This window comes from Opisthocomus hoazin, chromosome 17 (assembly GCF_030867145.1).
Source record: "Opisthocomus hoazin isolate bOpiHoa1 chromosome 17, bOpiHoa1.hap1, whole genome shotgun sequence".
NCBI classification, from domain to species: Eukaryota; Metazoa; Chordata; class Aves; order Opisthocomiformes; family Opisthocomidae; genus Opisthocomus; species Opisthocomus hoazin.
This window is the reverse complement of record NC_134430.1, coordinates 3,463,006-3,490,775: the sequence shown is the minus strand read 5'-3', so window position 1 is coordinate 3,490,775 and position 27,770 is coordinate 3,463,006. Positions and strand designations below refer to the sequence as shown.

General features: G+C 39.4%; 1 protein-coding gene across 1 annotated transcript; it reads left to right on the top strand.

Moving 5' to 3' along the window:
• Window positions 1-372: 372 nt before the first annotated feature.
• On the top strand, window positions 373-26,484 carry MYOM3 (myomesin 3). The gene is made up of 36 exons (XM_075437862.1): window positions 373-479; window positions 622-696; window positions 1,382-1,541; window positions 1,785-1,942; window positions 3,064-3,159; window positions 3,802-3,890; window positions 6,893-6,937; window positions 7,161-7,301; window positions 8,289-8,450; window positions 8,734-8,875; window positions 8,968-9,167; window positions 9,487-9,540; window positions 9,870-9,997; window positions 10,611-10,794; window positions 11,463-11,637; window positions 12,256-12,377; window positions 13,050-13,237; window positions 13,414-13,540; window positions 13,997-14,175; window positions 14,252-14,366; window positions 14,644-14,800; window positions 15,175-15,284; window positions 15,772-15,816; window positions 15,948-16,084; window positions 17,684-17,828; window positions 19,080-19,139; window positions 20,020-20,087; window positions 20,376-20,486; window positions 21,323-21,410; window positions 22,496-22,534; window positions 23,070-23,175; window positions 23,988-24,151; window positions 24,781-24,817; window positions 24,934-24,956; window positions 25,047-25,102; window positions 25,818-26,484. Exons 1-36 carry the CDS (start codon window positions 373-375, stop codon window positions 26,115-26,117), a joined length of 4,293 nt encoding a protein of 1,430 aa, XP_075293977.1. The 3' UTR covers window positions 26,118-26,484.
• The last annotated feature ends 1,286 nt before the right edge of the window (window positions 26,485-27,770 follow it).

Here is a 27,770-nt window from a genome sequence, read left to right as displayed (position 1 = left end):
GGGGGTCTGATCTAATGGAACTCCCTGGAAGAATATCCACCAGATTTAGAGCATAAGATCAGTCCTAGGAAAATAAATCTACCCACAAAATGCTGCCTACCTACTCTTCTGTTACAGCTTCAGCTTCCTTTCCAGACTTACTAATTTCTTCATCTCACTCCATTCTTCACAGAAGCATCAAGAAACAAACCCCTCTCATAGTTTGAATGCCAGGAGACAGTATTATATGAACTTTCATTCATGGCCCTTGAACATCAAAGAAAAGCAAGGACTTAATGATAACTTAAAGAGATTCTGTTAAGGTGTCTTATTTGAAAGGCCCTTTATGTTTTATTCTATTCCAGCAAGAAAGTTCATTTTTGAATTCCCAGCATGGGAACCCGAACCTTCTTCCACCACAGAGAAGAGGAGCAAAAGGAGGAGAGGCAACAGAGTTTGCAAATGACCTCCACAACTAGAAAGAAAAAGTTCAAAACCAGGTAAGCCACAGAGTTAGGCCTAGGCCGGTCCAGACAGGACTTTCTGCGCTCAGTACTGAGCAGTCACAGATTTGTTGAATTTTGAGTTTATGAAATTATGGAACTTTGTCTGGATTCTTTTATGTGCATCTGCCTCTGGAAGTGAGGAAGAAGAGACTTTCAGCCTTTCAGAGTTATCCATAGCAGCTGCCCTTGCCTTGACCTCCGAAATACCACAGTAAGTCAGAAATCATTATAACTCAAATACAACCATTGTATACAGTATCACCTTCATATATAGGGGTCACAGGTTCCAACTCACTTCGTTGGAACCAAAAAGACCAGGTTCAATCAAGAGGTTCGTCCTTTAAGAAGAAAAACACCAGATCTCAACTAAAATCGGAAAACAATATCATATCACCTTGGTGCTTGTGATGATGAGTAACATTGCCCTGGTCACAAGCAAAGGCTTAAGAGAAACCAGATTTCATAGGAATAAATGGAAAATACAGAGTCAGATTAATAAATTAACAGTGACAAATGGAACTCCTTCTCTTTCCTAGAAAATCTTGGCAGTGATCCTGCTGTCCGTCCTTCTGTGATGGCTGAACAACCTAAATAGTTAGCAATATCCCTCCTCCCTTTACTCCTTCTCCCAGTTCCCCGCCTGAGATTAAAAGTGGTCATATAGTGGATCCTCTTCTTGTGCCATTAAACTGTTATATCTCATGGTAGCACTGCTGGTTCCTACGAGGCATAATTGCCTGACATTCATACCCATACTGCATGCAAGCTGATGTTTCTGTCCTTGCCACTTACTCCAATTTAACCAAAACTATGTCCTATAAAACAACAAAAAAGAGCAAAACAAAATAAAAAGAATTATCCTAACTTCTGTTGGCTTTTATCATCCTCTGTTGCAGGGATTACAAGACAAAAAGAGAAGCTGCCATCCTAGAGCTAGAACAGAGGGGACAAAAGAGAGTGCGGTTTGGGAATGACATGGAAAAGTTGGAAAAGGAGGTTATTCGGAACTGCAGACTGCTGCGAGTGAGAGCTGACCGGAAGGCTCTTCGGAGGAAGGTCAGATCAGACATCGCTGTTGGCAGCAGAAATGCCACAGGATTAATACTGCTAAGACTAACTAGCATTCGGATAGGATACTAAACCTAATTAGGTGTTAGGACAACCTCAAAACAATTATAAATAATGGCCTTATACTCCAGCCACTAAAGCATTATCACACACGTCCCTTTTGTAAAACAATTTGTGTAATTAGAACATAATCCCTTTCTATTGCCTCTATTTAGTCTATCCTTGTCACAGGCTGTAGAAAAGGCACGCGCGGAGAAGGAATACATCGAGCTGCGTTCGGGGCGACCGCCTATGTTCTGGATCCCCCTCAGAGTACATGCCGTCTGGGAGAGGATGGAAGTGAAGCTGGCGTGTACAGTCCTGGCTTCCCCACCGCCGCAGGTCACTTGGTATGCCAGTTGACAGCAGTGCCTCCCGCTGCCCACGTGGCTAACAGTCTGCGTGTGTTTCAGGAAGCAACCAGAGGACTAACATCTGTGTCCCACTAGAAAGAAGGAAGGGGGAGCTTCAGAAATCACAGAAAACACTTTCATTTCTCCAGTGCCACTGTCAGGATCAGTAAAGACATAAAGTATTCAGTGGGCTGTGGAGGTGGTGGACAGTCCTATGGGGCTCCTCCTAGGACATTCATGTAGACTTCCCTGCTTCCCCTGGTGCTGTACTCCATCCCGCACGCAAACTCGGGATTTAAGTCTCGGAAACCAGAATCTATTGCCAGCACTAAATCACGGCACACAGACACACCATCAAGGCTTGGCTACCTTGGGCACAATGCAAGTTTGAGTATTAAACTGCTATCGATTCTACAATTTGTAAAATACAAACCAACTTTTTCATTTACTCAGCTTTGCATATTTACCAGTCCACAGCAGAGGAAGTGTTAAGTACTGGGCCTGACTGCATCATTCCCTATTAATAACAGAAGGAAGGAAACAAATGAAAGATCACCTCAAAAAACAATTTGCAAAGTGTACTTTGATCAGTATGTTACAGTGCCTGACCATTCCTCCCATGGAAGGTCTGAAGTATGCAAACATTTGGACTACTAATGACTTTGTAGGCAGCTAACTCCACTACTGTCAGAGCTCCTGACATCCTGTGTCCTTCCAGAACAACCTCTTTGAATTATTCAAAGAGCAAAGAGAATATGAACCTCCCACAGATCCCCAGCGAACACGAAGTAAGAGACATCTGCTCAACCTCCCTCATACAACCTGCAAAGCAGGGAGCGTAAATAGAGGAGGAAGCAACAAGCCGACGCTAAGCTGCCCGTAGGCAGTCTGCAGGCAGCCCCAGGGAAGGAGCGCATGCAGGACTATGGGAGTGGATCTAGATTAGCTCCAAGGCTGCTTTGGATTGATGTTGGAGACCTGTAAAAGTGGGAATTGTGTCCGCTCCCCTGTTCTGTTGTGCCTCTGTTGTGTTTGACATGGTTAATCTTAAAATAAAGTGTTATCAGTCAATTTCTCTGTCCTTTCCTAAGCAGCATGTTTCCTTTGTGTTCAACTAGGTATAAGAATGGAGTCCGTATTGATCCTCGCCTAGCCCCAGCAGGAAAATACAAGATAAAAAACAAGTTTGGGATGCTGACCCTGCACATCAGCAGGTAATGTACATGCTCTTGTCTGAGTTGCTTTTTCAGTTTAATAAGATCTGCTCTCCTGAAACTCCCAGTTTGCGTATGCCAAACAAAAAAAGATAATTATTCTGGAATCTGACCCTGCTTGACTTTAGTGTGTCCGAGCTAAACCTTTTCCATTAGGAAGCAATCTCAACAGCAGTTCATGGGGTTTAAAAATCTGAAAAAAAAAATAAAAAAAATTAGAGTCTTCTTTATTTTTGCTCCTCTTTTTAGGCACGGCCAAAATTTTCTCATTCCAGGTAGGGCCATGCACATTAAGAGCACTTCACAAGCAGACATACCAATGTGATTTAGGATGGATCAAAGCAATCAGAGTGACATTAGTTCAACTCTGTGAATTACACATGTGATAAAAATACATGCATATCGCCCGTGGAACCAAGTGTTCCACAGGTCTTTTGCTTGTTCATTACTTGTAATTTTTTGCTTCTGGGTACGAAGAGAAAGAATTGACAACTAAGTATAAGAAATCCTTTTAATCAAAAGGAAAAGTAGTTTCAATATCTACTTCTAACTTCTGGGATTAAACGGAACCCCTTTGAATTTGTCCTGTGAAGTATGAGCAATAACTGAAACCTAAATAGAGGGGATTTTTTTTTTTTCCAGATGCTCCATGGAAGATTCTGCTGAATATAGTGTTGAAGTTAAGAATCAATATGGTGAGGCTTATTCATTTGCTACAGTGCTTGTCAGGAGTAAGTAGGAAATGTTCCTTTGCTTTTAAATTTTCACATCTTTTAGATTCTTCAAAATATTTTCAATGCTATACATTATATCGTAGGAACATACAAGCACTCTGGAAAAACAGCAAAAAGTGAGCACTCTGTTAACAGGAGAGGAGAATTTCTCTCCGTTATTAGTGAGGGGGAAGCACAATTGGGTGAAATAATCCTTATCTAGCACTAACTAATATGTATCTGGCTGATATAACAGCTTCTCTTTCTCAGTCACTTCTGGACACAGGCAAAATCTTTCAGATTCCATACGGACACAGCTGTTCTTCCACTGGGCTGAAACTATACTAAATTTAGGTACCTAATTCTTCTGAACTGATATGAAACAGCCATACAGTTAAATACCTAATAGGCTTAGAAAGAGTCTGCTGCACTTCTAAAGAAAAGCAAGAAATTGGTTAACAAGTAATGTGGGTTTCAAGGGGACACCTCGGTGCGATATTGCATAGAATATCCTATTTCTCTCTCAAATTGGTAACTACCAAGGGCAAATACAAGATTTTTTTCTTTGGATCTCTGCTGATCTTAAAATAACTGGCGTAGACTCTGTAGATACACATTCTGCACAAAGCCAAAGCCAGACATATGGCGAAGGAAGTAAACTACCAGTACTTAAAAAGGGAAATTATATCCAGCTTAAATAAATATGCAGTGCAGTCTCAGAGGATCACTGTTTAGCTGTTCACATATCATATATATACACATATATATAAATAACAATTGTGTCATAAAAAGCCTGAACAGAATAGACCCACAGAACTGTAGACAACTAAATGCTTCCAGGGGACTGACAGGGTCCGGAGAATAATTCAAAGAGTAACAGATAAATAGGAAGGGAACAAGTTTGCTTTGGACATCTTACTGGTCATGAAGAGATGGGTTTCTTCAACTCCTTGAATTGCAAAGCCAGCTTGAATGATATTTTTAGACAGAAGAGGTCTTATTTGGTTTACTTAGTATATTTATTGTTAGTGCTTTAATATATTCTTGGCTTTGTCATGGGCTATCATCATTACACTTTGCATGCCATATTTTGATCACATCTGAATACCCTTTAGGGATACAAATGCGTACAGAAGAATGTGACTCCAGAATTGTAATAGAAGTGTATTGTTTATGATATCTTCCAGATCCTTTAATTAACCAATGTCAAAATTCAACATATCTGCAAATATGCAGCACACACTAGTTCTAAAGGAACATGTATAATAGCCCAGAAAACCTTCATTTGCTAGCCTTCCCAGATTCCTAAATTCCCCTTACCCTAATGCAGAAATACAGAAAAAGTTACCAGGTGTGCAACGCTTCTCTTCTATAAAGGTTCTCATAGTATGTCCAGAACTCAGGAACTGGGCCTTTGCCATGAAGCAGAAGCAGCTGTCTGAAAAAAATATCCATGGCAATAATCATATACTCCTCCCAATTCCCATCAGCATCTTTAGGATCAGAGCACGCATGATGGTAGAACAAGAGCTGTGGTCCATCACAGGAAACCTTGGATGGGACTGCTCTCTTCACCTCTGAGTGCTTCATTAAATTGTCCTTTATCAGGCCTGATTAGCATTTCAAACAGCTTGCGAACATTGTTCCTTCTGATTGTGGGTGAGAGGCCCACGCTGTTCCTTCTCCCTTGACCCTGTCTAATGCCATCCCAGTAACATGATTCTTCCTTTTGCTATTTGCATTTAACATTCTGAAAATAGAGACTACACCGAGGCCTTAATCCTGCCTCCACTGGAAACATTCCTCATCTCCCAGGCAGGCTGATGGCATCTCTTCTCCTGGCCCCACGCTGTCTGGAATGCCCTTGATGCCAGGGCAGGGTCTCTGGGATCCGTGGTTCCTACAACAGAAGTTCACCTTCCCTAACAACATCACTGAGGGTCTCACAGGACCTGGGATGAAGCTGTGCTTTGCCTCATGTTCTTTCTTTTTCTTTCCCCTTCAGCTATTAACGTTTGGTCCTCATCTTTTGCTTACGAGTGAGCTTTGATACTGCCGGGCTTCATTCATTGAAACAACAGGCACCATTTTATGTGCCTTTCTTGTGGCTTACAAAGATAAAAAAGCAAAGTATCTCAATTTCATCCTGTGTTAAGTGCATCAGTTCTTAGACTTCAGCTCCAAATAATTTCATTTTGTGCTGTGACGCCAGCTGTTCTCACAGGCTAGATCAGGTGAAGCAGGGCAGCATTCACATACGATACCTATAAAGAACCCATGGCTGTTGAAACAAGTGATTTGGTAGGAGCCACTCTTCCCTTGACTCCAGGAATTACCTCAGTGTCTCAGGACAGATATCCTTTCTCTTGGTTAAAGCTTGAAGTCCCAGTCACTGGTAGTCTTCAAGAATCCCACATCATCCTCTGGGAATGCTGCTAAAACCCAGGGGTTTGGTCAAATTCCACTTGCAGTAATGTTTATGTCACCAACAAGTTTTTCTTTCCTTTCCCATGCTGTATGTGGCAATGAGTAGCTGTCATGCTCTGTCTCCAAACAGGGACATAACTGAAGCATTTCAGTTATGGGTGCTCCTAGACTGTCACACCTCTGATTTGGACAGTACCGTATCAGTACGTTCATACGACAAAAGCTGTAGCTCCCTGTACACATGCTTTCATTCAGCATAACTTTCCCAGTGCAGCTTGAAAAGAGAGAAGCCAAACTGAAAAAGAACTTCCTTAGCTATGAATAACTGTGTGCACATGAGCGTTTAAAGCAGTACTACTTATACTGGTATAGTCATATGAACAACTTCCTATGTAGACGCATCCTCAGTTGTTTGTGAAGGTCATCAGCTGTCAAACTAATTAATGTTTTACCACATGATGACACTTTGAAGGTTCCCATTAAGAGCTGGGTTGATGGAAAAACATATTTTGCTGAGTATCACTGTATGTTTTTGAGGGGAAGTTAAACACTGGCATGAGATTTGCTAAACATATTCTCTTCTTGTCTTATAGAATATTATGGAAAGGAGTCAGGATTTGATTCAGAAATATACAGAAGTGAGTAAATGATTGTTGTTATTATTATTTCTTTTATTTTTACAGCCTGAAGCAATTTGATCCTCTTTTTCCTGAGCTATAGCTTTTCTAATTAGCCTGACTGCACATGTAAAGGGCAAGGCTCAGGTACCACTCTAAATGTGTGATTGATAGTAAAAATACTACAAGGAGGAAGGCCCTGCGAAGTCTCTTTATCATGTTGACTTTTACTCTTGTTTCACAGGATCCCTTAAGGCCAGAGAGGCAGATTTCGCTTTTCCACTGAAACCCTTGTTTTCAAGAGAAAAGGAGCCTTTCACCATCTCCTGTCGCTTCTCTTCTGATTTACTTGAACACCAACGAGACATTATCTGGTTCAGAGATGGTTTGTATGCAACAGCTAAGTTTATATCCATTTACCTATATGAATATAACATTTGAATTCATAGCTGTGATCTAATATTCACAAAAGAGAATTAGAATTCAGGATTCTTCAGCTGCTCTCAGCTCTTCTCAAGCTACAGATACTATTATTTCATTTGTACGCTTTCCTTGTTTGTAAAAGCATGACACCACTAAAATGTTTTGGAAGCAATGACATTTCTGCTCATAAGAATAGTTTCAGAGCCTTAGTTCTATACAGTGAAAGCACCAAGCGTTTGAAAAGCCAGTGGTTCTCTAGTGAAAAAACCTTTTGCATATTCTGTATTGTTCCGCTGGCAATCAAGGATTTCGATCTTAGCCAAACTGATAATCTTTCTGTGCTATGAAGTTTTGGAAAGCAGAAGCAACGCAGCAAGACTGCTCTTGCCATTCCAGCCCTTCTGCCAGAATCAGCTGTGAAAATAGCAGGACCTATTGAGTTTTAGTGATTTGAGGAGAATTTGGGTAAAATTTGTATGTCAGATCTGATAAATACACACAAAATGCACAGTATGTGCCATTCCATTTTCTTGGTTTTGAGCACCACTCAGACAAAACATCCTGCATGCTGAGCAGTAATGTATCCTCAGTTAGGGCTGGCATAATATTTGACAGACTTCAGAGCATCCAGTTACCTGATGTGAAGAGTACCTTTTACTCACTAATTCATCTGAAGCCGCATTTTATTACTCTTTTTCACTTGGACTGCAAGCTCTTCAGAACAAGGACCATGGTTTTTGCTCTGCATTTGTGTACAAAAGGAACAGAGAGGTATAGCAACAAAGCAGGATCAGAGTTCACAAGTACAATTCAGTGGCACAATAATAATACCAGGAGTGTCCTACAGACCCCTCATCTTGCTCTGAATTTTTTTCTGTATTCAGAAATATGCCACCCCTGACTCAACCAGCTCAGGTGGAGTTCCTTTACTCCTTCTCATGCTTCACAGGAGAGTTGCTGCAGAACTCTGAATGTCGGGAACTAAAGTACCAAGACCAGGAGGCTTCCCTGAAGGTGTCATGTGCTTACAAAGAAGATGAGGGATTCTACACAATCCGCGTCCCCTCACTGGATGGATATAAAGAGCAGACCACTTACGTGTTTGTTAGAGGTATAAGCAGGATTCTATCCTACTTGGAAAAAAACCTCCTTTCCTAATACCTTGGCAAAAAGCAATTCACAACCTCATTCACAGGAAAATGTCTCCCAGTTTTGTGCATGGATACATTTATTAAAATGTCCAAAAGTTATTTTCAGTAGTGATTTAGGTATTAGAAAATATGACTTGTATTACTGGGATGTAACCCCTTACACACTTAAAATTAAGCTATCGAATGAAAATTTTGGTAGAGAGAAGAAAAAAACCTAACCATTACCACCTGGTGTTTCTATAGATGCTGCAGCAGAAACTGCTGGTGCACCCGGATCCCCACTCAATGTGAAATGCCATGATGTGAATAAAGACTGCTTGATTCTTTCTTGGGTAGCACCCAGTGATAATGGAGGAAGTCCGATCCTGGGATACTATATTGAAAGGTCTCCATGTTCATCATCTTCGAGCAAAAAAAGCTCATGATCATGTTGTGGAAAAACCATGAAAGAACTCCATGGGCTGTGTTTCATTTCAGGTGTGTGGCTGGGTCAGAGGACTGGGTCCCATGCAATGACAAGCCAGTGAGAAACTGCCGATACCCTGTCCTGGGCCTTGCTGAAGGACAGACGTACCAGTTCCGAGTAAAGGCCGTCAATAAAGCAGGCATCAGTCATCCTTCAAGAGCCAGTGATCCAGTTACAATGTATGACCCCAGCAAGGACAAGAGAGTGACAGGTTTGTACTAACACCAGGAAAATGTACTCCTTAACTACAATGTGAGGCTGCAGGTATAACTGAATAGTTTGTCCAGAATCTCCCTGTTCTCACAAATATCACTGCAACATACTGCCTTGCTGTGTGTTTGCTGAACCCATCTCAATACTGTTCTGAACAGAAAAGGATCAAAATGCCAGGTATGACATTTCATTGCATGTGCAATGAAATATGTATAATTATGCATGCAACAAAATCACGTGCTCCTGGGCTCTGTCTTTTTTGACAAGCTCCAAGCATCTTTTCTTAGTGGATAACATTGCCCTGTTTGACATTACAGTTATTCCATACGACGAAGGCAGGATGATAGAAATTTTCAAGGATGACCTGGAAGGTAAGTTCAAGTTCATACTGAGCCATTCTCTCAGAAAGAAATTATTGTTACACCACAAGATCTGTAATAACACTGCTCTGGAGAAAACACACTTAGAAAAATATATGGTGAAACATCATTGTAAGCTGCATAAGGATCAGAAAGTATCCTAAACAGCACAGCCTTTTATAATAATCTTGCTTTGCTTGTATGTCCCCAAAGGGTTTAAGTCTCCTCCTTCGTATTAAAGAATCTTACTTTATATTTGGAAAGCATAAACCGTTTTAAAACAACTTTTTTTTTTCCTGTCATGTTATAACTAAAGCATAGCCTGCTCTGACTTCCCACAGGACATATTAAAATTCCTTTGCCACCCACCAATGTTCATGCAAGTGAGGTCAGAGAAGATTATGTGGCTTTGGCCTGGGATGAACCAGATCCAAGAGGCAGAGAGCCACTGAATTATTACGTGGAAAAGGTAAGAAAATACTATCATACAGAAGGGAAATTGCAGAACAGAATAATTTATTTCTCAGATGGTCTATAGCACAGGCAAGGCTATTCACTGTGTCCATAACTGGAGAATGACAGCCTCAAAAATGGCTTGCTCAGCCTCTCTCCAGCTCCACAGTTTACAGGAGCTATGATCCTGACTCTTGACACCAGCTCAAGTAGTAATGATTAACAAAGAATAAACAAGCAAGTTTTCCACCACAGAAGAGTAGCAGAGTTTTAACAGGAAAACTGTTCCTGTGTGGAAAAGCTGTGAAGAACTCCACAATAGTTCACTTTCCTGTTCCCAACTAATCATTTTGCTGGTCAATTAGTATCTTCTACCAATCTCCTTTCATACACACTCCTTGCCCACCCACTGTACCATTTCTGCTGCAAAGCGGCCCTCTGTTGCCAAGTAGAAAGAGTTTGAGTATATCGACAAGAATTACATCATTTATGTTTTTGGTTTGTTTGGGGTTGGTTTTGGTTTTGTTTTTAACACTACTTTCCTGTAAAGATCAGCTTTGTTATTGCTCAGGACGGTTTTAAGCTTGAGTTACAACATGAGTTGTAAATCATCACCTTTTTCTTTACAGTCGATTGTAGGCAGCAACTCCTGGCAAATGGTTAATCTGGATACGCCAGTTAATTCCCCAAGATTTGCACTCTTTGATCTTGTTAAAGGAAAATCATACTGTTTCCGTGTGCGATCTGTTAACAAGTATGGAATCAGTGAGCCATCCCTGCCCAGTGAGCCTGTAACTGCTGGAGAAAAACTGGGTAATTATTTCATTAATATGCTCTACACTAATGATATGGAAAAGGAGATGCACTACGAAAGTAACATGTGGGTCCCCCTGCCCCCCCTTTCCTTTAAACGTCATGGTATATGATTACACAGCAGTTGCTTTGATATCAGGAAATCTCTTAAAGCCTTAAATCCTTGTTTAATTACTTTGCAGTTGGTCAGTGCAGTGTGAATCTAATGAAGCAATGATGGGGGAATTACATTTAATAAAATAAGAAACAGTTGAAGCCTGTGTTTAATCCAAGTATGCTTCCAGCACTGTGTAAGAGAGAGGTTACACAGACCAGTGTTGGAAGGAATGGTACAACTGCCGAAGGAGCCTATTTCTGGGGGCTTCACACAGAACAGCAATCTTCGCAGGGCTCATTTGTTTTGTTTTCTTCCCGGATTGAGCTGACAACAGTAAGAGATGCAAAGATTCATGCCCATGTTTCCATGCAAGGGAGAGGAATATGAGATATGGCAAACCCAAACATAAAAATGCAGGCTGTAGAGTGGGACAATGTCCATGGTATTTTGCTCTAACTTGAAAGTGATGCTCTGGAAAAGGCGAATAAATCAGACCAACTTACTTATGATTTTTTTTTAATTTATAAATTTTACCCCCCCCCCCCTATTTTTCTCTGTGTTTTTTTTTTAGCTACTCTGCCTCCACCATCTCAGGTTTTAGCTTTCAGAGACACCAAGACATCTGTTGTTTTGCAGTGGGATAAGTTAAAGGATGGTCTGGAGCCTCTTGGCTACTACATATACTGTCGGGAAACTGGGACAGAAGAATGGCAAACTGTCAATAATAAGCCCGTGACATGTAACGAGTGAGTTCAGCTATTATACTCCACTGAGAGAAGATCGGGTGCCAACTTGGATTCCTCTGTTTATTGCTGGAGTTGTATTTCAGATTAAAACAGAACCTCCTTCTTTGCACACGTGCACACATACACCACGTCCTCTTTTAGAATAAAGCATTGCTCAAAGTCTCACTTTTACATCAAAAGCCAGACTGACAGCAAAGTCTGTGTGTATCTTCATACACTCTGGATCTGCAGAAAGTAGACAGACCTTGTGGCACCAGCAGAACCACACTCCGCTTTTTTTGCTTGCTTTCCAGTAGAGTAAGTTGGTGTTACTCACACATATGACTTAGAAAACCTCTCTAGCTGTGGGGGGTCACATCTCAAGCAGAAAAAGTGCATGAAAAAGTGCTACTTCTTCTACTGACAATGCCAGTCAGCTGTGTGATACCTCTCTATCTGATCTATATCTACTGTCTGATTTATTGGTAGCTATTTTATGTGACACAGTGCACTTTAATTTGTAATGGTAAATAATTATTTTCTAAGTAACAATGCCTTACTAAAACGTATTGCTGTCTGTTCAAAAGACTGTTTATCTGTACTTTGAACAAACACAAGCATATTCACTTGCTCTCCTAGATTTACTGTTCCTGGGCTGCAGCCTGGCAAAGAATATGTCTTTTGTGTGAAATCTGTCAGTGAGGCAGGACTAAGTGAAAGCTCACCAGAAACAGATCCTATCATTGTAAGGCCAGCCATTGGTAAGTAGTAACATATATATGCACATACACACAAAAATAAAATCCCTCAAAAATGTATCTATCACACATAACTATTATTACATGTAGGGGTAATAATGTTGAACAGAAAAGCAAAGCAAAGCAACAGGGAACTGATTTTCTTGTACCCTGCAGCTTCTGTCATCACTTATACTTGTCAAGGGTGGACAGAGTTAATTAGCATTTTGACTTAGCAGTGTGTTATATTCTCAGAATTAATTTGGCACTGGTACAAGTGACCATTTTAAGTGCTTAGTTATGCTGGTATCTTGAAATCAGCATTGTGAATTTCTCCAGGGCAATTACAAAATTCTGCCAACCACATTAGCCCGTATCTAACCCTCCATCTTCTCCATTTTATTGACCCACTGCTTCTATCAATTCTGTCCCAAAAACCATAAAGCAACATGCAAGAAACATCCTGAGACAGACCCGTGACTTTTGCTGTGATTTCCAAATAAGAATCTGGTCATTTTCAAATAGTTTTACACTGAAAATGTGGTATTATGTGGCCTTAACACAAATAGAATCACATCTGGTACAAGCAGACAGAGATTTTCTCAGTCCAGTTCATCCCATACCTCTTTTCCTGATCCCTCAGTCCCAAGCCTTCACTGAACAATACCCTGCTTTCTCTCTCCTTTTGCTGCACAGCTTGTCCATCGGCACCACATGGGTTTGCTCTTCTAAATTGTGGGAAGGCTGACATGACCATCAGCTGGAAACCCCCGAAGCGCAAGGGAGGAACAAAGATTCTGGGTTATTTCCTAGATCAGCATGATGCATCTGAACTAGATTGGCATGAAGTCAATATTCAGCCAATTCCTCAACGAGTTTATACGGTATTCATTTCAGATATAATACTGTCCTTCTTGAAGCGTAGTGGGAACCGTTGCTATAACAAGGGTTGAGCTGTTTTTCCTCAACTCCCCCTAGTCTAGAACTCTCCCCCTACCATCACAAGACTACGACCACGCAGGGCTGTACTAACAATTTGTCTGCACTTCTGAACCCAAAGGTCAGCAACCTTGAGGAAGGTCACCTGTATGAATTCCGTGCCTGTGCAATGAACATGGCTGGTGTTGGGGAAGTATCTGAACCCAGTGACTTGTTCAGATGTGAGGAATGGACAATGCCAGAACCAGGTATCTCTCATGTAAAAACAACAGCCAGAAAAATATTACCAGGTACACCAGTCATCTCCTTATGCTTCTGTGAATCCAAGGGACTTCTGAAAAATAGAAGGCTGTGTAAGGGTGGCTCCCAGTACAGAAAAGCATACAAACACTTCTAGGGAAGTTCTGATTCAGATGTAAGCTATTATTTCTGTATTACACTGATACAGCACCCAGGTATTTTTAATAATGTTTCCAGAGAATGAAGAATCTGGATCAAATATCTTAATGTCTTTGTATACTAAACAAATAACATTAAACCAGCTGATGACCTACCTCTACAGTTAATTAGCATAGAAAGCATCTCCTGCGGACCCACTATTCACTTGCTATCTTAATACTCTCTGCTTTCTGATCTCAGACTCCAAGTGCACCCAGTCGCATTTTTTAGTGTCACTGTTTGACTGCCTACCCTTCTTTCAACAGGCCCTCCTTATGATGTGAAGTGCACTGAAGTAAGAGACTCATCCCTGCAGCTGCGCTGGGAAGCACCATTGTACACAGGAGCAGGTCCAGTTACAGGGTATTATGTAGACATGTGTGAAGAAGGGTCAGAGGAATGGAAACAAATAAACAAGCAGTCCATAGCCACCACCCACATGAAGGTCTGTACACATACTTAGCATCCAAGTGTGGCTTCTCATTTAGTCTTACGTTAATTCCTGTCATTGTTTCCTGCAGGTTTCAGATCTGGAGACAGGGAAATGCTATATTTTCCGAGTAAGAGCACTGAACAAGGCTGGAATTGGGCCCCCTTCACTCCCCTCAGATCCTGTGGTGGCTAAAACCAAACCCGGTATAATACTGGAAGTGATGAGATTGTGCAAGTCTGTAAATACTTTGATGATTCCAGTAAAAAACTGCTTTATGAAACATCACCTACATGTTTCATAGCTAGAAAGAACCTCAGTCAAAATAACGAACAGCAAATCAAACTGCCCAAATGAATTTACTCTATAAATGCTGTACATTGTCTTCTGGTTTTTTGTTTGTTTGGGGTTTTTTTTGAGTTGGATGTTCAGAAATTGATCTGGTCTGGTAAGGAATGTTTTGTGGGTTTTTTGCTCATGCAGGCACACATGAAATTGAACTTGGGGTTGATGAAGAGGGTTTCATTTATCTGGCTTTTGAAGCTCCTGAAAAGAATGACTCCTCTGAATTTATCTGGTCAAAGGACTATGAAGGACCACCAGATGCTGACAGAGTTCAGATTGAAGAGAAAGGCAATAAGTGAGTATATAATGCACTCTGAGAAAACTAACTGTGGACTGTTGAATAAAGAAGACATTAAACACTGAGAAAAATGTGAAGCCAAATGTTTCCCTCTACTTCCAATATTCAGCTAAAATACACTACTGAACTGCAAATATCTATTCATGATTCTCAGCTCTCGTGTTCACGAAATGGGGCATTCAGTGCAACCTTCACATCACAAAAGGGAATCATCAGCCATCATATATTTTTGCCTTGCTCCTCAGTGTCAGATATAAATGACAATGAGTGCTATATTTGATGTTCTAGGTGTATCAAATGTATTGCATTCTGCTACAGAAGGCATGTTTTTTGACAAAAATAAAATTATTATTATTTTTTTTATTTCTAAGATCTAAGCTGATATTGAAAGACCCATCAGAAAAGGATCTCGGTATATATTCAGTTGAGGTCACAGAAGTAGATGACGATATCTCTGCCAGCTGCACTTTAACAAAAGAAGGTAAAACCTAATAATTGACAGGAACAAAAATCTAATGCACATAATTTTCTAATATTAGATGTTTGGAGGAAAGATTCTCATGGAGGAATAGTGAGTGATAATGACAGTGGCATCATCAGAAACACGTTTCCCATTCCTTGAAGGCTCAAGGGCAGTTTCTTTTACAGTCCCCGAAGAAAAGATTCCATGCCCCTGGAAGGTCATTTTTCCATTACAGTTCAGATTTCATACACAGCTATGTCATCACAGTGATTTAAAACTTCTTTAATATGTTTCTTGAATTGATACAACCAACATTTTATTCAGACATAACTAAGAAACATCTTCACAACCTTCTCTAGTCCTCCCCGCTATCAAATGTTTTGTACTTATTATCTTCTTCTTGACAGAAATAAAGCTCATTAACAAATCAAATTAAATTAATACAATGAGTTCATTTTGGCCTAGTTGTACTAATCTAAATGACTTGTTATTCTTTCCATTTCAGATCTGGACAAGTTATTGAAACATAGCCATGAAATCAGGAACCCATGTAAGTTGAACCAGTAAGAAGCCACTACCATATGTATAGACTCTGAAAGGGGAACCCTGCCAGAAAACTGGCTGAGCTAAATTCTGTGGTTTGCCAATGAATTCCCCTCCGTGGTTCTCTCTGTTTTCCAGTGATCAAGCTGATATCTGGATGGAACATTGATGTTCTGGAGAAAGGGGAAGTGCGGCTGTGGTTGGAGGTTGAAAAGCTGTCACCGAATGCAGAGCTGCATTTAATCTTCAACGACAAGGAGCTTACAAGTACTCCAGTATGTTTTGTTTTGAATTCTGACTTACTTTCCTCCTGATGAACAGGGAGACAGAGCAAATGGGTACATTCCCAGTTTTCTAAATTCCCACCAGACATTTTGATGTGTGTTTTTGGAAGATTCTAGGGCTTGGTTTTCCACTGTGCATAAACAGAAAGCTACCTGTCTGGTTCTCAAGCTGTCCAGTCCTAGTATCCAGCAAGGCTGCTGCACTGAGGCTGTTAGTTCAAGACAGTGTAATATTCCTCTGTGCTATGGCCAGCAAAACCTTCAGCGGTAACACTCAGAGAACATCCCCTCCTTATCCAGCTTTCCTGTTATCCCCTCCCTCCTGAAAGGCTGCCACCAACAATCTTGCTGCAGCAGAGACTTCCCTTTTATAAGGGAGTTTTCTGAGAACAAACTTCAGCCATGTGTAATTCATCTGATACTACAAATGTACCTGTGCAGGACAGACAGCTTTGTCTTTGATGAACAAGCTTGACTCCTTTCAGTGAATACTAAAGAAATACCATCTCTCACAATGAGACAGGATATTTTTCTTCTGCTTTACCAAGCAAAGCCACAAGCTTTGCACTCTGTCTCTTTGAACGGAATAAGGATAAATCTCATTAATTCTAAGAGCAGATCAAAGTGATTTATTTCTCAGTCTGAGGCACTGGAAGTGCACTCCAACCTGCTGATACAGTTAAAAAAATGTTCTGGCCTCTTTCTTGTCTTCCCATATCAAGTTAATATTATAACATTTAAAAAGTATTTGGAATGACAGGACCAGAGGGGAGAACAGTTGAGAATGAAGAACAATATAAATCATTTGCCTGTCAGTTAAATGCAGTGTAGCAATGCCAAGATAACAAAAAGAACAGACATAACAAAGGGACAGGACTAGCCCAAAGAATTCCAGAGCTATTATTGTGATGTTGGGGTGTTTTAACACAATGTGTAGCAAATTTATTGAAGGCTTTGTCTATTCTAAGAACTGTCTTTTCTACACTGGAGAACTGACATGGTTATCCATGATTACAAAGTAGTCGTCAAGCTCTTTGTAATGACAATATTTGCTTAGCGCAAACAAGGCAGTAAGGCATAACGATGGTATTTCTGTTTAAGCGGCTGGCAGGTTTTGGGGTGTACGTATAAAAGGTTTAGTAGTGCTTGCACGATGTGAAGAGAGTGACAACATTACTCCTCATTGCCCAAATATGCAATTACATGCCACGGATGTGTAGTTAAGTGCAACGCTTCTATTATACTAAAAATCTTGCAGGTTCTGGTAAGCTGAAAAGTCTGTAATATCCAACAAGAAATAACGTATTGTGTTATGTGGTTTCAACAGAAACTTTCTCTCAGAGAAAAGTTCTGCTGTAAGCATTTCTACTATACTTAGGTACATAAACTAATAACAGATGAATCCCAAAATACTATCAGAGTGCATTGGCTTCATTACTCCTGTAAGATGAGGGAAATCTGTAAGGATGCATCTGTAAAAGGACTGTAATGTCTGAGTGTTGCAGAAGACGCTGTGCCAGGATCTGGCCCTGGAACAGTTCTGCTGTGGAAAAACTATTCAGTTTATCATATTTCCTTTGTTTTACACAGACACACAAAATAAACTTTGTCAAAGGAAAAGGTCTCATAGAACTGATAATCCAGAATTTCTGTGATGACGATAAGGGGACGTACACAGCCAAGCTGCAAGATGGAAAAGCTAAAAATCAATTCACCCTAGCTCTTGTGGATGAATGTAAGTGGAAATTCAGGATCAAATATAGATTGCCTTGCTCGGTGGAAAGTTTTCCAGGCACTTAACACCCCAAACTATTTCCAACAGTGATAAAGGCACACTGGGAATGGGAAGAACAAGTATTTATTTTAGCACGCATTTAAAGTCCAGGAATCACAAAAGAAATTATCTGAATTTCTTTTAACATAAATTGAAGCTTTTGGTCTTACAAATAGGGTCCTTGATGACAAAAATGATCTGCCAAAGCAAAACAGCCAGTGGAATGCTTAGGGGTTTTTTTCAAATGTTTTACATATTATTTTGCTATGGCAAACTGTCTGTGTCTTGGCAGTGAACTGTATGACATTTATTATTTCATGGACTCATTTATCTCAGGACAGGATCAGACTGAAAATTCAGCGTATTTAACAGCTGGTTAGTTGCATTAAACTGAATGCAGTAATGAAACCAGTGTCAATGGTACTCGAGGACAAGTCCAAGCAATAAAGCAAGCTGAACATGAAACATAGAGGGTCCCTGCATATGCTAGTACAGAGAGACATTTTAATTAATTAGAAATAGAAAGTAACAAGATTCTCAAATACTTCCCTACACAGTGTCTGTCTCTATTTTCATTTCTTGTAGTTTGCTTTCAAGTGACATTCTGAAGCTTCCAAACTTTATGAATGCAAAGTGTCTATAAAATGTCAAGTCTACTCCACTCCCTTTACAACCAGTGGAGAGAAAGAGGCACTTTTTATAGAGTGATTCAGCACATGTTAAGTTCAGGATATAAAATAACTTTGATGAATTGTGCTCTAAAAATGCTCATTTTTCTTTACTAACAATGCAGCAAGTAGAGATAACTAAAGTTACACGTGGTTGTCTAAAACGGAAGCAAATTCTATGCTCTCTGCCTTCTTCTGTGTTTCTTACTTTCAAAATATTTTAATTTCAGGGTTTCTAGCCAACCTTTCTGAATGGTCAAAACCCCTATTTAATATCCTAAATGCATAAGGGTCAGGTCTTCAAAGACATTTATTTTAATGAAAATAAATGCTAGTTTCTGAGCAACCAGTACAATGAAAGAATGATGGCACTAATCTGTTCAGGGTCCTCAGTGGGGACCAGAGGTGACTGATGCACTAGAGATGCCTCATAAACAAATGCCACAGCGCTAATGATAATACCTTTCATGATCAGAAATTTCTGAAGTGTTACACTGAGAAATAGTGAGGGGTTTGTTGACTTTAACCATTGCTGTTCTCACAGGTTTTGCTAAAGTTGCAGAGGAGGCTGATGCAAAACGGAGAGCATGGAAGAAAAAGCAGGGTAAGATAAACTGAAGGTTAACGACTTGCCAGAACTATGCCAACAGCACGGCAAAACCTGAGCAAAGCTATTTCACTGAGTGCTCTAAATACTTTTCTTTATCATCTTTTTTAAGTGTATTATTTAAGATGATTAATTCACTAGGATAAGATTCCTTATGTTAAGATACTCTGCAAAATAATTTATTTAAATAGTTTTAGCCATGCTAGCCACAATCCTCAGTATAGATCTTCTGCATCAGTGCTGTAACACTGAACATTTCGGATTCTGAAAATTGTCCAATCTGAATATATATCATGTAGTTAAGATCCCCTCACTTTCCTTGTAGAAAACAGGATTCTTCATATAAATTTAAAAAGAACCATGCATTTCACTTTCATTTTTATCCCCTATCTTATATTAATGAATAAGAAAATTTATAAAACAGTTTCAGAGAAAAAATACTACAACTGGAAATGTGATCCCCTTCTAGCAGGAATAAAAATATACACTTAGTAACAACTGTGATACCACACTAGACTATAGATCCAGACTCCTGTCTTCAGCGATGCTTAATACAAGATGAAAGTGTATATAAAGTAATCTGTCCCCCAGTTTACCCTCCCAGAATCAGGAAGAAAATCAGAACGTATATGGCTTTTCTGTTCTATTGCAATTCACCTGGGAAATACCTATCGACTCCTACACTGACCTGATGCAAAGCAGAGTCATAAAGGACTGGCTGGGCAGCGCCGTTAACTATGTTTTGAGACAGGATTCTGCAGTGCAGCATTCCCCACAGACCGTCCCTGGGTCTTCACCACTAGATGGAGGCATTTCTGTAGGGAACACTCAAGAGCTGCAGAAATGCACTGCAAAAGACATTTCTTTTCTTTTCTAGGTCCACATTTTATAGAGAATTTGAAATGGAAGGTTACTGAGAACTGTGAAGTACTCCTTACCTGCAAGGTACATACAGCTATGTGATGCAACTACAGTCTGAATTGCTTCAGCATTAAATTTTAGATGTGAATTTTAAGGGAAGGGTATGAGCAACGCTCATCCAAATGCTTATTTGCAGACGAATGAAAGTTAAGAGATGGTATATCTTGGACAGAAAGTTTAAAAGAGAAGGAAGTTTCTAAGATTATTCAGCAATCCTCTAACGCAAGTGATGTTTCATATTAGAAGGGAATCAAGACATTCAGAAATAAAAGGCATTTGGGACACTGACTTCTAAATGTTAACTTTAAACAGGCAACAAATCTGAGAAAGGACACCAGCTTCCAATGGTTCTTCAATCAGAAAGCACGAGCAGGTGGTGTGTTTGATCCACAGACTGGGATAGGAACTCTGCGCATTAAAAAGGTGAAAAACATAGAGCAGCACAAAGGCTTTGGTGATCACATGAAAATGCAAAAAATATGGATTGATCATATTAACAGTCAATCTGTGTTTTGCATAGTGCCCACTAAATGAATGAAATTGAACAAATACTAAGAAAAGCACAAAAAAGAAACTAATTAACACAGTTAAGTCTGAATAGTCTGAACAAGAAATAACATGGTTTTAACAGTGAGTGGTTGTTAAAAGTTTAACATGTCCTGAGTGGCTAAAAAGAAAAGTGTGGGCTAATTTGAGTCTTGTTTGGGTTGATTTTTCATCTTAATTTCAAACAGCTGAATCACATATAGAAAACAAGCAGATAAATGTAAGTGAACAGGGATCTCTGCTCACACAAGTCTTGAAGACCAGCAGGAACGTTGCAGGCTGGAAGTCAAAAGCATTTGCAAAGCAACACAAGCAAAATTTATGGAGCAGTGGGAATTCATCATCACTGAGTCCCAGACGTATCTGTAGCTTACACCACTTGGGGCATGCAGTGGCACAGAGTAACAGGGCAAAAGTGGAGATGCTGACTCTCCACAACCGACAACGTATCAGTTCATAATGAACCGGGGCCCGTTTTAACCTTTCCAAGGAGATTCTGGGGCAAATTGCCTTTTTTGCCCTCCTTTCTGATCTGTCCAGCCAAATTAATTTGGAGGGAAGAATAAAATCTCAGCTTTTCCCCATTTTCCAAATCCTACCCTGTTTCAATGATACATGAAATTTCTGTTGGGGGTGTGTGTTATGTGTGTTTGGTTTTGGGCTTTCTGGGGCTTTTTAAATAAATATTACATTTGTACATATGTATTTGCTAGATAACCAAAGCAGATGAGGGCAAATACAAAGCACTTGTTTCAGATGACCGAGGAGAGGACTACACCCAACTTGATCTCACAAAAGGAGGTAAGAGAACCTTGTATCAGGCAATAATACACATTCACACCCCTGCCTGGAATTAATTTTGGATTTAAAAACAAATATCGTAACTTTCTATCACACTGTTAAATACCATAGTACCTACATGCTTTTACAGGGATTAAAACCTGCATAAAAAGTTACTGGTCAAATTTAAAGAATTTCCTGATATAATATAGCATATGTATATATATGCTGATAATTTTAAAAATCACAAGTATTTCATGTGAGTTTGGAGTCATAAAATGCACTATGTGAAAGAGTCTCATATTCTGCAAGAGTTACACAGAGCCCAACGAACAGAATAAAAGTCTCCTTTGTATCTGATCTCAGAGCTTTTCTTTGTATCTGTCCGTACTGTACTTCATTTGATAATCTACAGACAACTTTTCACTCCTGGAAGTTCAGCCAGTCCTCCGAAGCGTCACGAGAACAAACTTCCATTTCCACTCTGCATCCCCCTCCAACAAAAAAAAATTTGAGGCTGACTTACAACAACAGAATAGTTCTTAATGACAACAACAAGTGGAAAAACAGTTACATGTTACTGCAGATTCCTGCTTTACTTTTCAGTGCTCTGAATATGCTCTGGAAATTGAAAAATAAATACGCAGTTCTGACATTCTAATGTCATTTACATATATACTCATTTATCAAGCTCTGACCGCATTATAGATTCTGTCAAGCACCACAGTTAAAAGCTCAATAATGTTTCAGTCACTTCAATTCAGCATCAATCAGAAGATTCTGCTTCCCAAGATTAAATCCTACCCTGACATCTGGAATCTATCACTTAAACTTGCTACATAAATCTGCTTTCTGTGAGGCAGTCTGTCGCACACATTGAGTGCTAAGGAAGATAGAAGCATCTAAATTTAGTTACAAATGCTCAGCATCTAAAAATAAATGAGTCAGTGTAAAAACTCCATTCCGAGCAAGCTTTGCAACAGAAAAAGACAACAAATAACTACTCGATATAATACATCCTAAACATAATGAAATTAAGTTGGTAGGTCAGATGTGATTTGCTAAATATTGTATTTATAGACAGTTAAATCTTTATGTTTTTACAGCCTTTGAAGACCTTCTCAAGGAGCTGTGTAGGATCAGTGGTATGTCATTTTCTCTTCAGCTGACACAGTAATAATAGAAGGGGAGAAATGTGGGGTGCCACGATCAGAGCAAACTGCTCACAGGAGCTGTCCCTGGGTTTGGATCAAGCACAATACCATGCACTTACTGTCCCTTAAGTGTTAGAAGCACCATCAAACTGTCAAGGAGGATGGTCAGTAAATAAAACCAGGGACATAAAACCCTCTGCACTTACAAACAGTTATGTGACCTTTACGTGCCAGCAGCCTGCTCCTTGTCACATCATGCTGCTATGTGAATTTGGCCAAATTGTATTATTTCTATCTATGAGATGTGTATTCCAGACCCAAGTCCATAGAAAAGATGCTGAAATTTTTCTACCAGCTGCTAAAAGATCCAGGGTCTTCAAGACATAGAATACAATCCTACTTTCAGCTAGCCAGATTCTCCAGAGAGAAATGTTAATAGGTTTCTTGGGAGTTTGTTTGCGTAACATGTAAAACTGTACTTTCTTGAACATCCTCCTCAATTTCAGTCTTTCAATTATACTATTAGCTCTTTCTGCTACACCTCTGAAAATTCAGCCCACTGCAGAAGGCATCAAAATCTACACAGACGTGAAGTACTACACAGACTACATGAAAACAACTTGGTATCATAAGTAAGTCCCCAAAAGATATTTGCAAGGCTTCTGGAGTACTGTTGCTTGTAACTGTTTATCATCAAAATGAAATATGTTGGGCCTGAGCCTGCAGCTTTTTAAGGGAATGGTAAATTTGTCTGAGTAAAGGCTGAAAAACACAATTCACTCTGCATCCTGAAACATGTCTGGGAATTCCAAAAAAAGCAATCATGTTATTTTTATCTTTGCACTGCAGAAATATTTATAAGTGATCATCTTTACTAGAATAATAATGATGCATTTAAGGTCCTGCTCAGTTACAGCCACCTTGGTTACAGACAGCTAAAGAAGTTCTTTTTTTCAAATTCTTTATTTCTACTACTTAGGACTTCCCTAAACCACTCCATTCCCCCACTCTGAAAAACAAATATTCCCAAACATTATAAAATTATTTCCAAACACTAGCTAACAGTCTCATAATGTCTTAAAAAAATAGAGAAATGGTGTTTTATTAGATACCACCTACGCACATATGTAAGGAGGCCAATTTTCAATAACATTTAAGGGCTAAACACTTACAAATATTCAACATCTAAATCCTATTTAATCTCCTAAATAAGAACTAAGAGGTCTTTTGTAGACTTTGTAGAGCTTTGGCAAACTGCCTAAAAGCACAGCGAGATGCCCCACGAGATTTTCAAAAGTGACTGAGTACATAACTCTCCATGAAATTAACAGTGACCTCCTGACTCCCACTCCCTTATTCTAACCAGCAGGTCTAAAAAAAGTTAGTGTTCTAAATTATACAGCTCTATTCAATACTATTGAAATGATATCATTTGTTTACTTAGGGAGAAACAACTGGAAAGCCGTGACAGACTGAAATCTGGGAGCACAATGAATCAGATCTGGCTTCACATACTGAACCCAACAGATGCAGATAAAGGAAAATACACCCTGGAGTTATTTGATGGGAACACCTCTCACAAACTGTCAACTGACTTGTCTGGACAAGGTAAGCTGAGTCAAACAATAGCATCATAGGAATGATATATACCTGAGCTGCTTTCCAAGATTCATTCAAATCATGGGCAGTGATTCTTCCCTCCTTTATTTGAGATGGAGCCGCAGTTCCATGACAGCACGCTATGAAATTGGGTTAAGACGGACAGTGAAGTGCCCATAGAAGTCAGAGGAAACAGGGGGAGACGAGAAGTGTGCAGCAGCAAGGATTGAAGCCTTTAGGGAACCTTTCTGCCATAGCGTAAGGCACTCCTGGTGAAAGGATGAGTGAGAGGGCAGCTGCTCCTGGGATGTGTTCGATTCCTCCATAGGCCAACAGAGCTTACAGGTGGGATCCTGGAAAAGAGAATGTGGCTTCAGGTTTACCAGGACTTTTCCAGACTATTCAAAGTTAGGGTTTTTTCCTTCCCTTTGGAAAGGGAGTATTAGATCCCACTTGTTTCAGTAGTATATAAATAGATTCATATTTCCTTAAGGCAGATATAGATACTGTCTAGATGATAATTATACATATCTATGTGCACAAACACCTGTGATTACAACATTGCTGCATTATGTTAAATCTACTAAGTCAAATGAAATAAACAGCAACTTTCATTAAGGCCTTTTCATTCCTTGCAGCCTTTGAAGATGCCCTGGCTGAGCACAGAAGGCTAAAGTAAGTTCCTCCCTAAATATTTTCACAGTTGAATCTATTTTGAGTGTCATACTCTGTATTGAGAATACAATGCCTAATAAATAAAACCACTATAATTTACTGTCTCTCGCTTTCAGGGAAGCAGCAGTAGCAGAAAAGTGTAAGTAAATTAATCTCCTTCCTTCTGTGAAACAAAGCCAAGTGGTACGCTGATAAGTAAAACTAAAAGGTTGTATTTGTTCATTTCCAGGTCGTGCCAGAGTTGTTCAAGGTCTGCCAGATGTTGCCACCATCATGGAAGACAAGGTAACATTGAGTAACTGTTTGTATAATTGGCCCTTGCACAGACATAGAAGAATAACTGATAGGGAGAAAACTACTTGTTTTCCGCTCCTGTATGTTCCTAGGAACTTTCCTGAGCTACTGCAGTTGCGAAAGGTGTGAAGTGGTACCATCCACAACACTTGTACCAGCCCCCTATATTGGTGGTGCTTCCAAACATGCACGTGCTTCTGCACATATAGGTGCTCTTTGCGGCACAGAACCTCCTTCTTGCAGGTTACAGATGTTACTGCGTCCTAGGTCTGTTTCACAGCCAGAGCCTTTCTGCTGTCTTCCCATTTTATAGGATTAGTCTAAGGCCTCTAAGTGCTGGACTTGATTTTCCCAACATATAAACTTACTGCTTACATTTCTGGGTCACATTCCCCTTTACTGGTACACAGGCAGAATAAAAAAATCTGTAAAGTAATTGCAAATTCACCATGTGCCTATTTAAGAGTCACTTTACAATGTAAGAAAGCTACAGAAAGCAGCACAAATATGAGTCAGGCACAGTGAATTCAGTCAGGTTAATCCTGATTATACTGGAGGATAAGAGGAAAAGGAGTGGACAGTCCTGGAATCTCACCTATTGAAAATCTAAGAGAGTTGATTTTTATTTTTCTTAATTTCTCATCAACTGGATTTCCTTGCTCATTTACATTTTCATAATCTATTTCTGCTATCTGTTTTACAATAGACCCTGTGTTTAACTTGCTGTGTATCTGGAGATCCTTACCCAGAAATCACTTGGTTCAAAAATGAGAAGGTTATCGTCTTTAAAGATCGCTACAAAATGGATGTGAAGGGGACAGTTGTCACAATCACCATAGAGAAAGTCTGCAATGAAGACACAGGAAAATACAGCATCTATGTCAAGAATAAGTATGGTTCTGAAACAGGGCAGGTTACTATCAGTGTCTATAAGCATGGAGAGATACCAATAGGAATGGAAGAAGAGGAAGTCCCAGCTGGGACTGTAATGAAAAAGCCTAAATGAACTAGCAAATTATATCTCATTGAATTTAAAAGGAATTTAACTCCGTCGAATTCCTTTCAGTGTCTCTGCCATAAAATTCAGGCTTATGTCTCTAGTTTTATTTTAGTAATCTTTTAGCATTCTTATTTTGGTAGTTGTTAGAAAACAATTCTTATGTGTGTGTGCACGCACATGTGTACACAGGCCTGTTCACCTTACGGAGAAACTCTTTCCTAGTAAATCTGTGTGTGAAATACCCGAGGATTCACGTATGAGAACCAGGCTTTCAGTGGAGTTTTTTTTTATTAAATCACTATGTGTTATTGATTATCTTGTAGCTGACAAATGCTTGTGTATGTGTATTATTAAACTTCTACCCTTGGTGACACCTCAGCACTGTTGTCAAGTGCACCCATCTTGAAATCGGTCAGCCTGTCTGTGTGTGGGAAGTTAGGAATTTCCCTAAGTACTGTGCTGAATCAGGGCCTTGAAGTATGCACCTTTACAAACCTAAGCCATACGGGAAGAAAACAGGGCAGTGACATTTTCAAAGCTTGGTTCTTTACAGAGGAACATCCTACTGGACACCTATATTCTTTAGAATTAAAGAGATTTTTATGTTTATTACTTATGTTCAGTTATTTTGGATGTAGAAAAGTCTGGCCCCTCAACTTCTCTGAAGCCACAGCTACACTCCCAGCTTCTACCAGTAAAACTGCCATAAAAAAAGATTGCATTCCTAATACAGCCATCCAGCTAAATGCATTTATTCAGCAAAATAGCATCTTACCTTGCTCCACAAACTAGTATAAACTGTCCTCACAATAGCAGTATTTTTCCCAGTTATATGAGGGACACTGCTATTCCAGTGTCAACATGAACGAGCACAGCAATCCTGTACAGGATTGCCAATCATTTGACTAAAGGCAGTTACATTTCAGACATTATTTACATTAAATTTATATAATTTATATCATTTAATATAATAAAATTAAAAAGTGAGAGCTTAGCTAATTGTCTAGATTCATCTTATAGTGAATGAAGAAAAGCAGACCCTGATGCCTGATGGCATCATTAACATTACTCTACAGTAAAACAGATGAATCGTGTCTTAAAATAACTCTAGTATAAACATGTACCTTTTAGAGCTCATGTGTGTTACACCCCACACATAAATACAGCCTTATTCATTAGCAGTACCTCATCCTTGCTACTCAGATATTATCATATGTAAATACAATTACAAAATTGTCTTTTTGTGTGTGAATTTTCTTTAAAATGACATACTAAAAGTTGTGAATTTGTAAGAAAAAGTTCAGCATTGGTTTTCTATTTAAATAGAAGAATTACTGACCAGCATGGACTAATAAAAGTTAACTTAGAAAGGTCACCTACCCCTGGGATACAGGCTCTATTTGAATTAAGCAATATAATTGCAAGACACATAATCTAATGAATGTCTTCCAAAATCAACAGTCATGCTTGCACAGATAGCAAGGAATATCACTCAATAGCTATAATGAGTGAGGAATTCTTGGTGTTATTGGTGAGAAGAAAAATAATACATCCTATTTACTTCTTTCATTTCAGTCTCCAAGCAATGTTCCATGTTATTTTACCTTTAGTCTTCTATGTATGCAGTAATTATTAAAAAAAGACCAAAACAAATTGAAT

Bases quoted from the DNA above. Each gene is read 5' to 3' on its own strand.
- MYOM3 (XM_075437862.1), top strand. From the start codon at position 373: ATGGGAACCCGAACCTTCTTCCACCACAGAGAAGAGGAGCAAAAGGAG. The intron at 9,168-9,486 runs GTTTGTACTAAC...TTGACATTACAG, and splicing joins CAAGGACAAGAGAGTGACAG to TTATTCCATACGACGAAGGC. The intron at 14,176-14,251 runs GTCTGTACACAT...TGTTTCCTGCAG, and splicing joins TAGCCACCACCCACATGAAG to GTTTCAGATCTGGAGACAGG.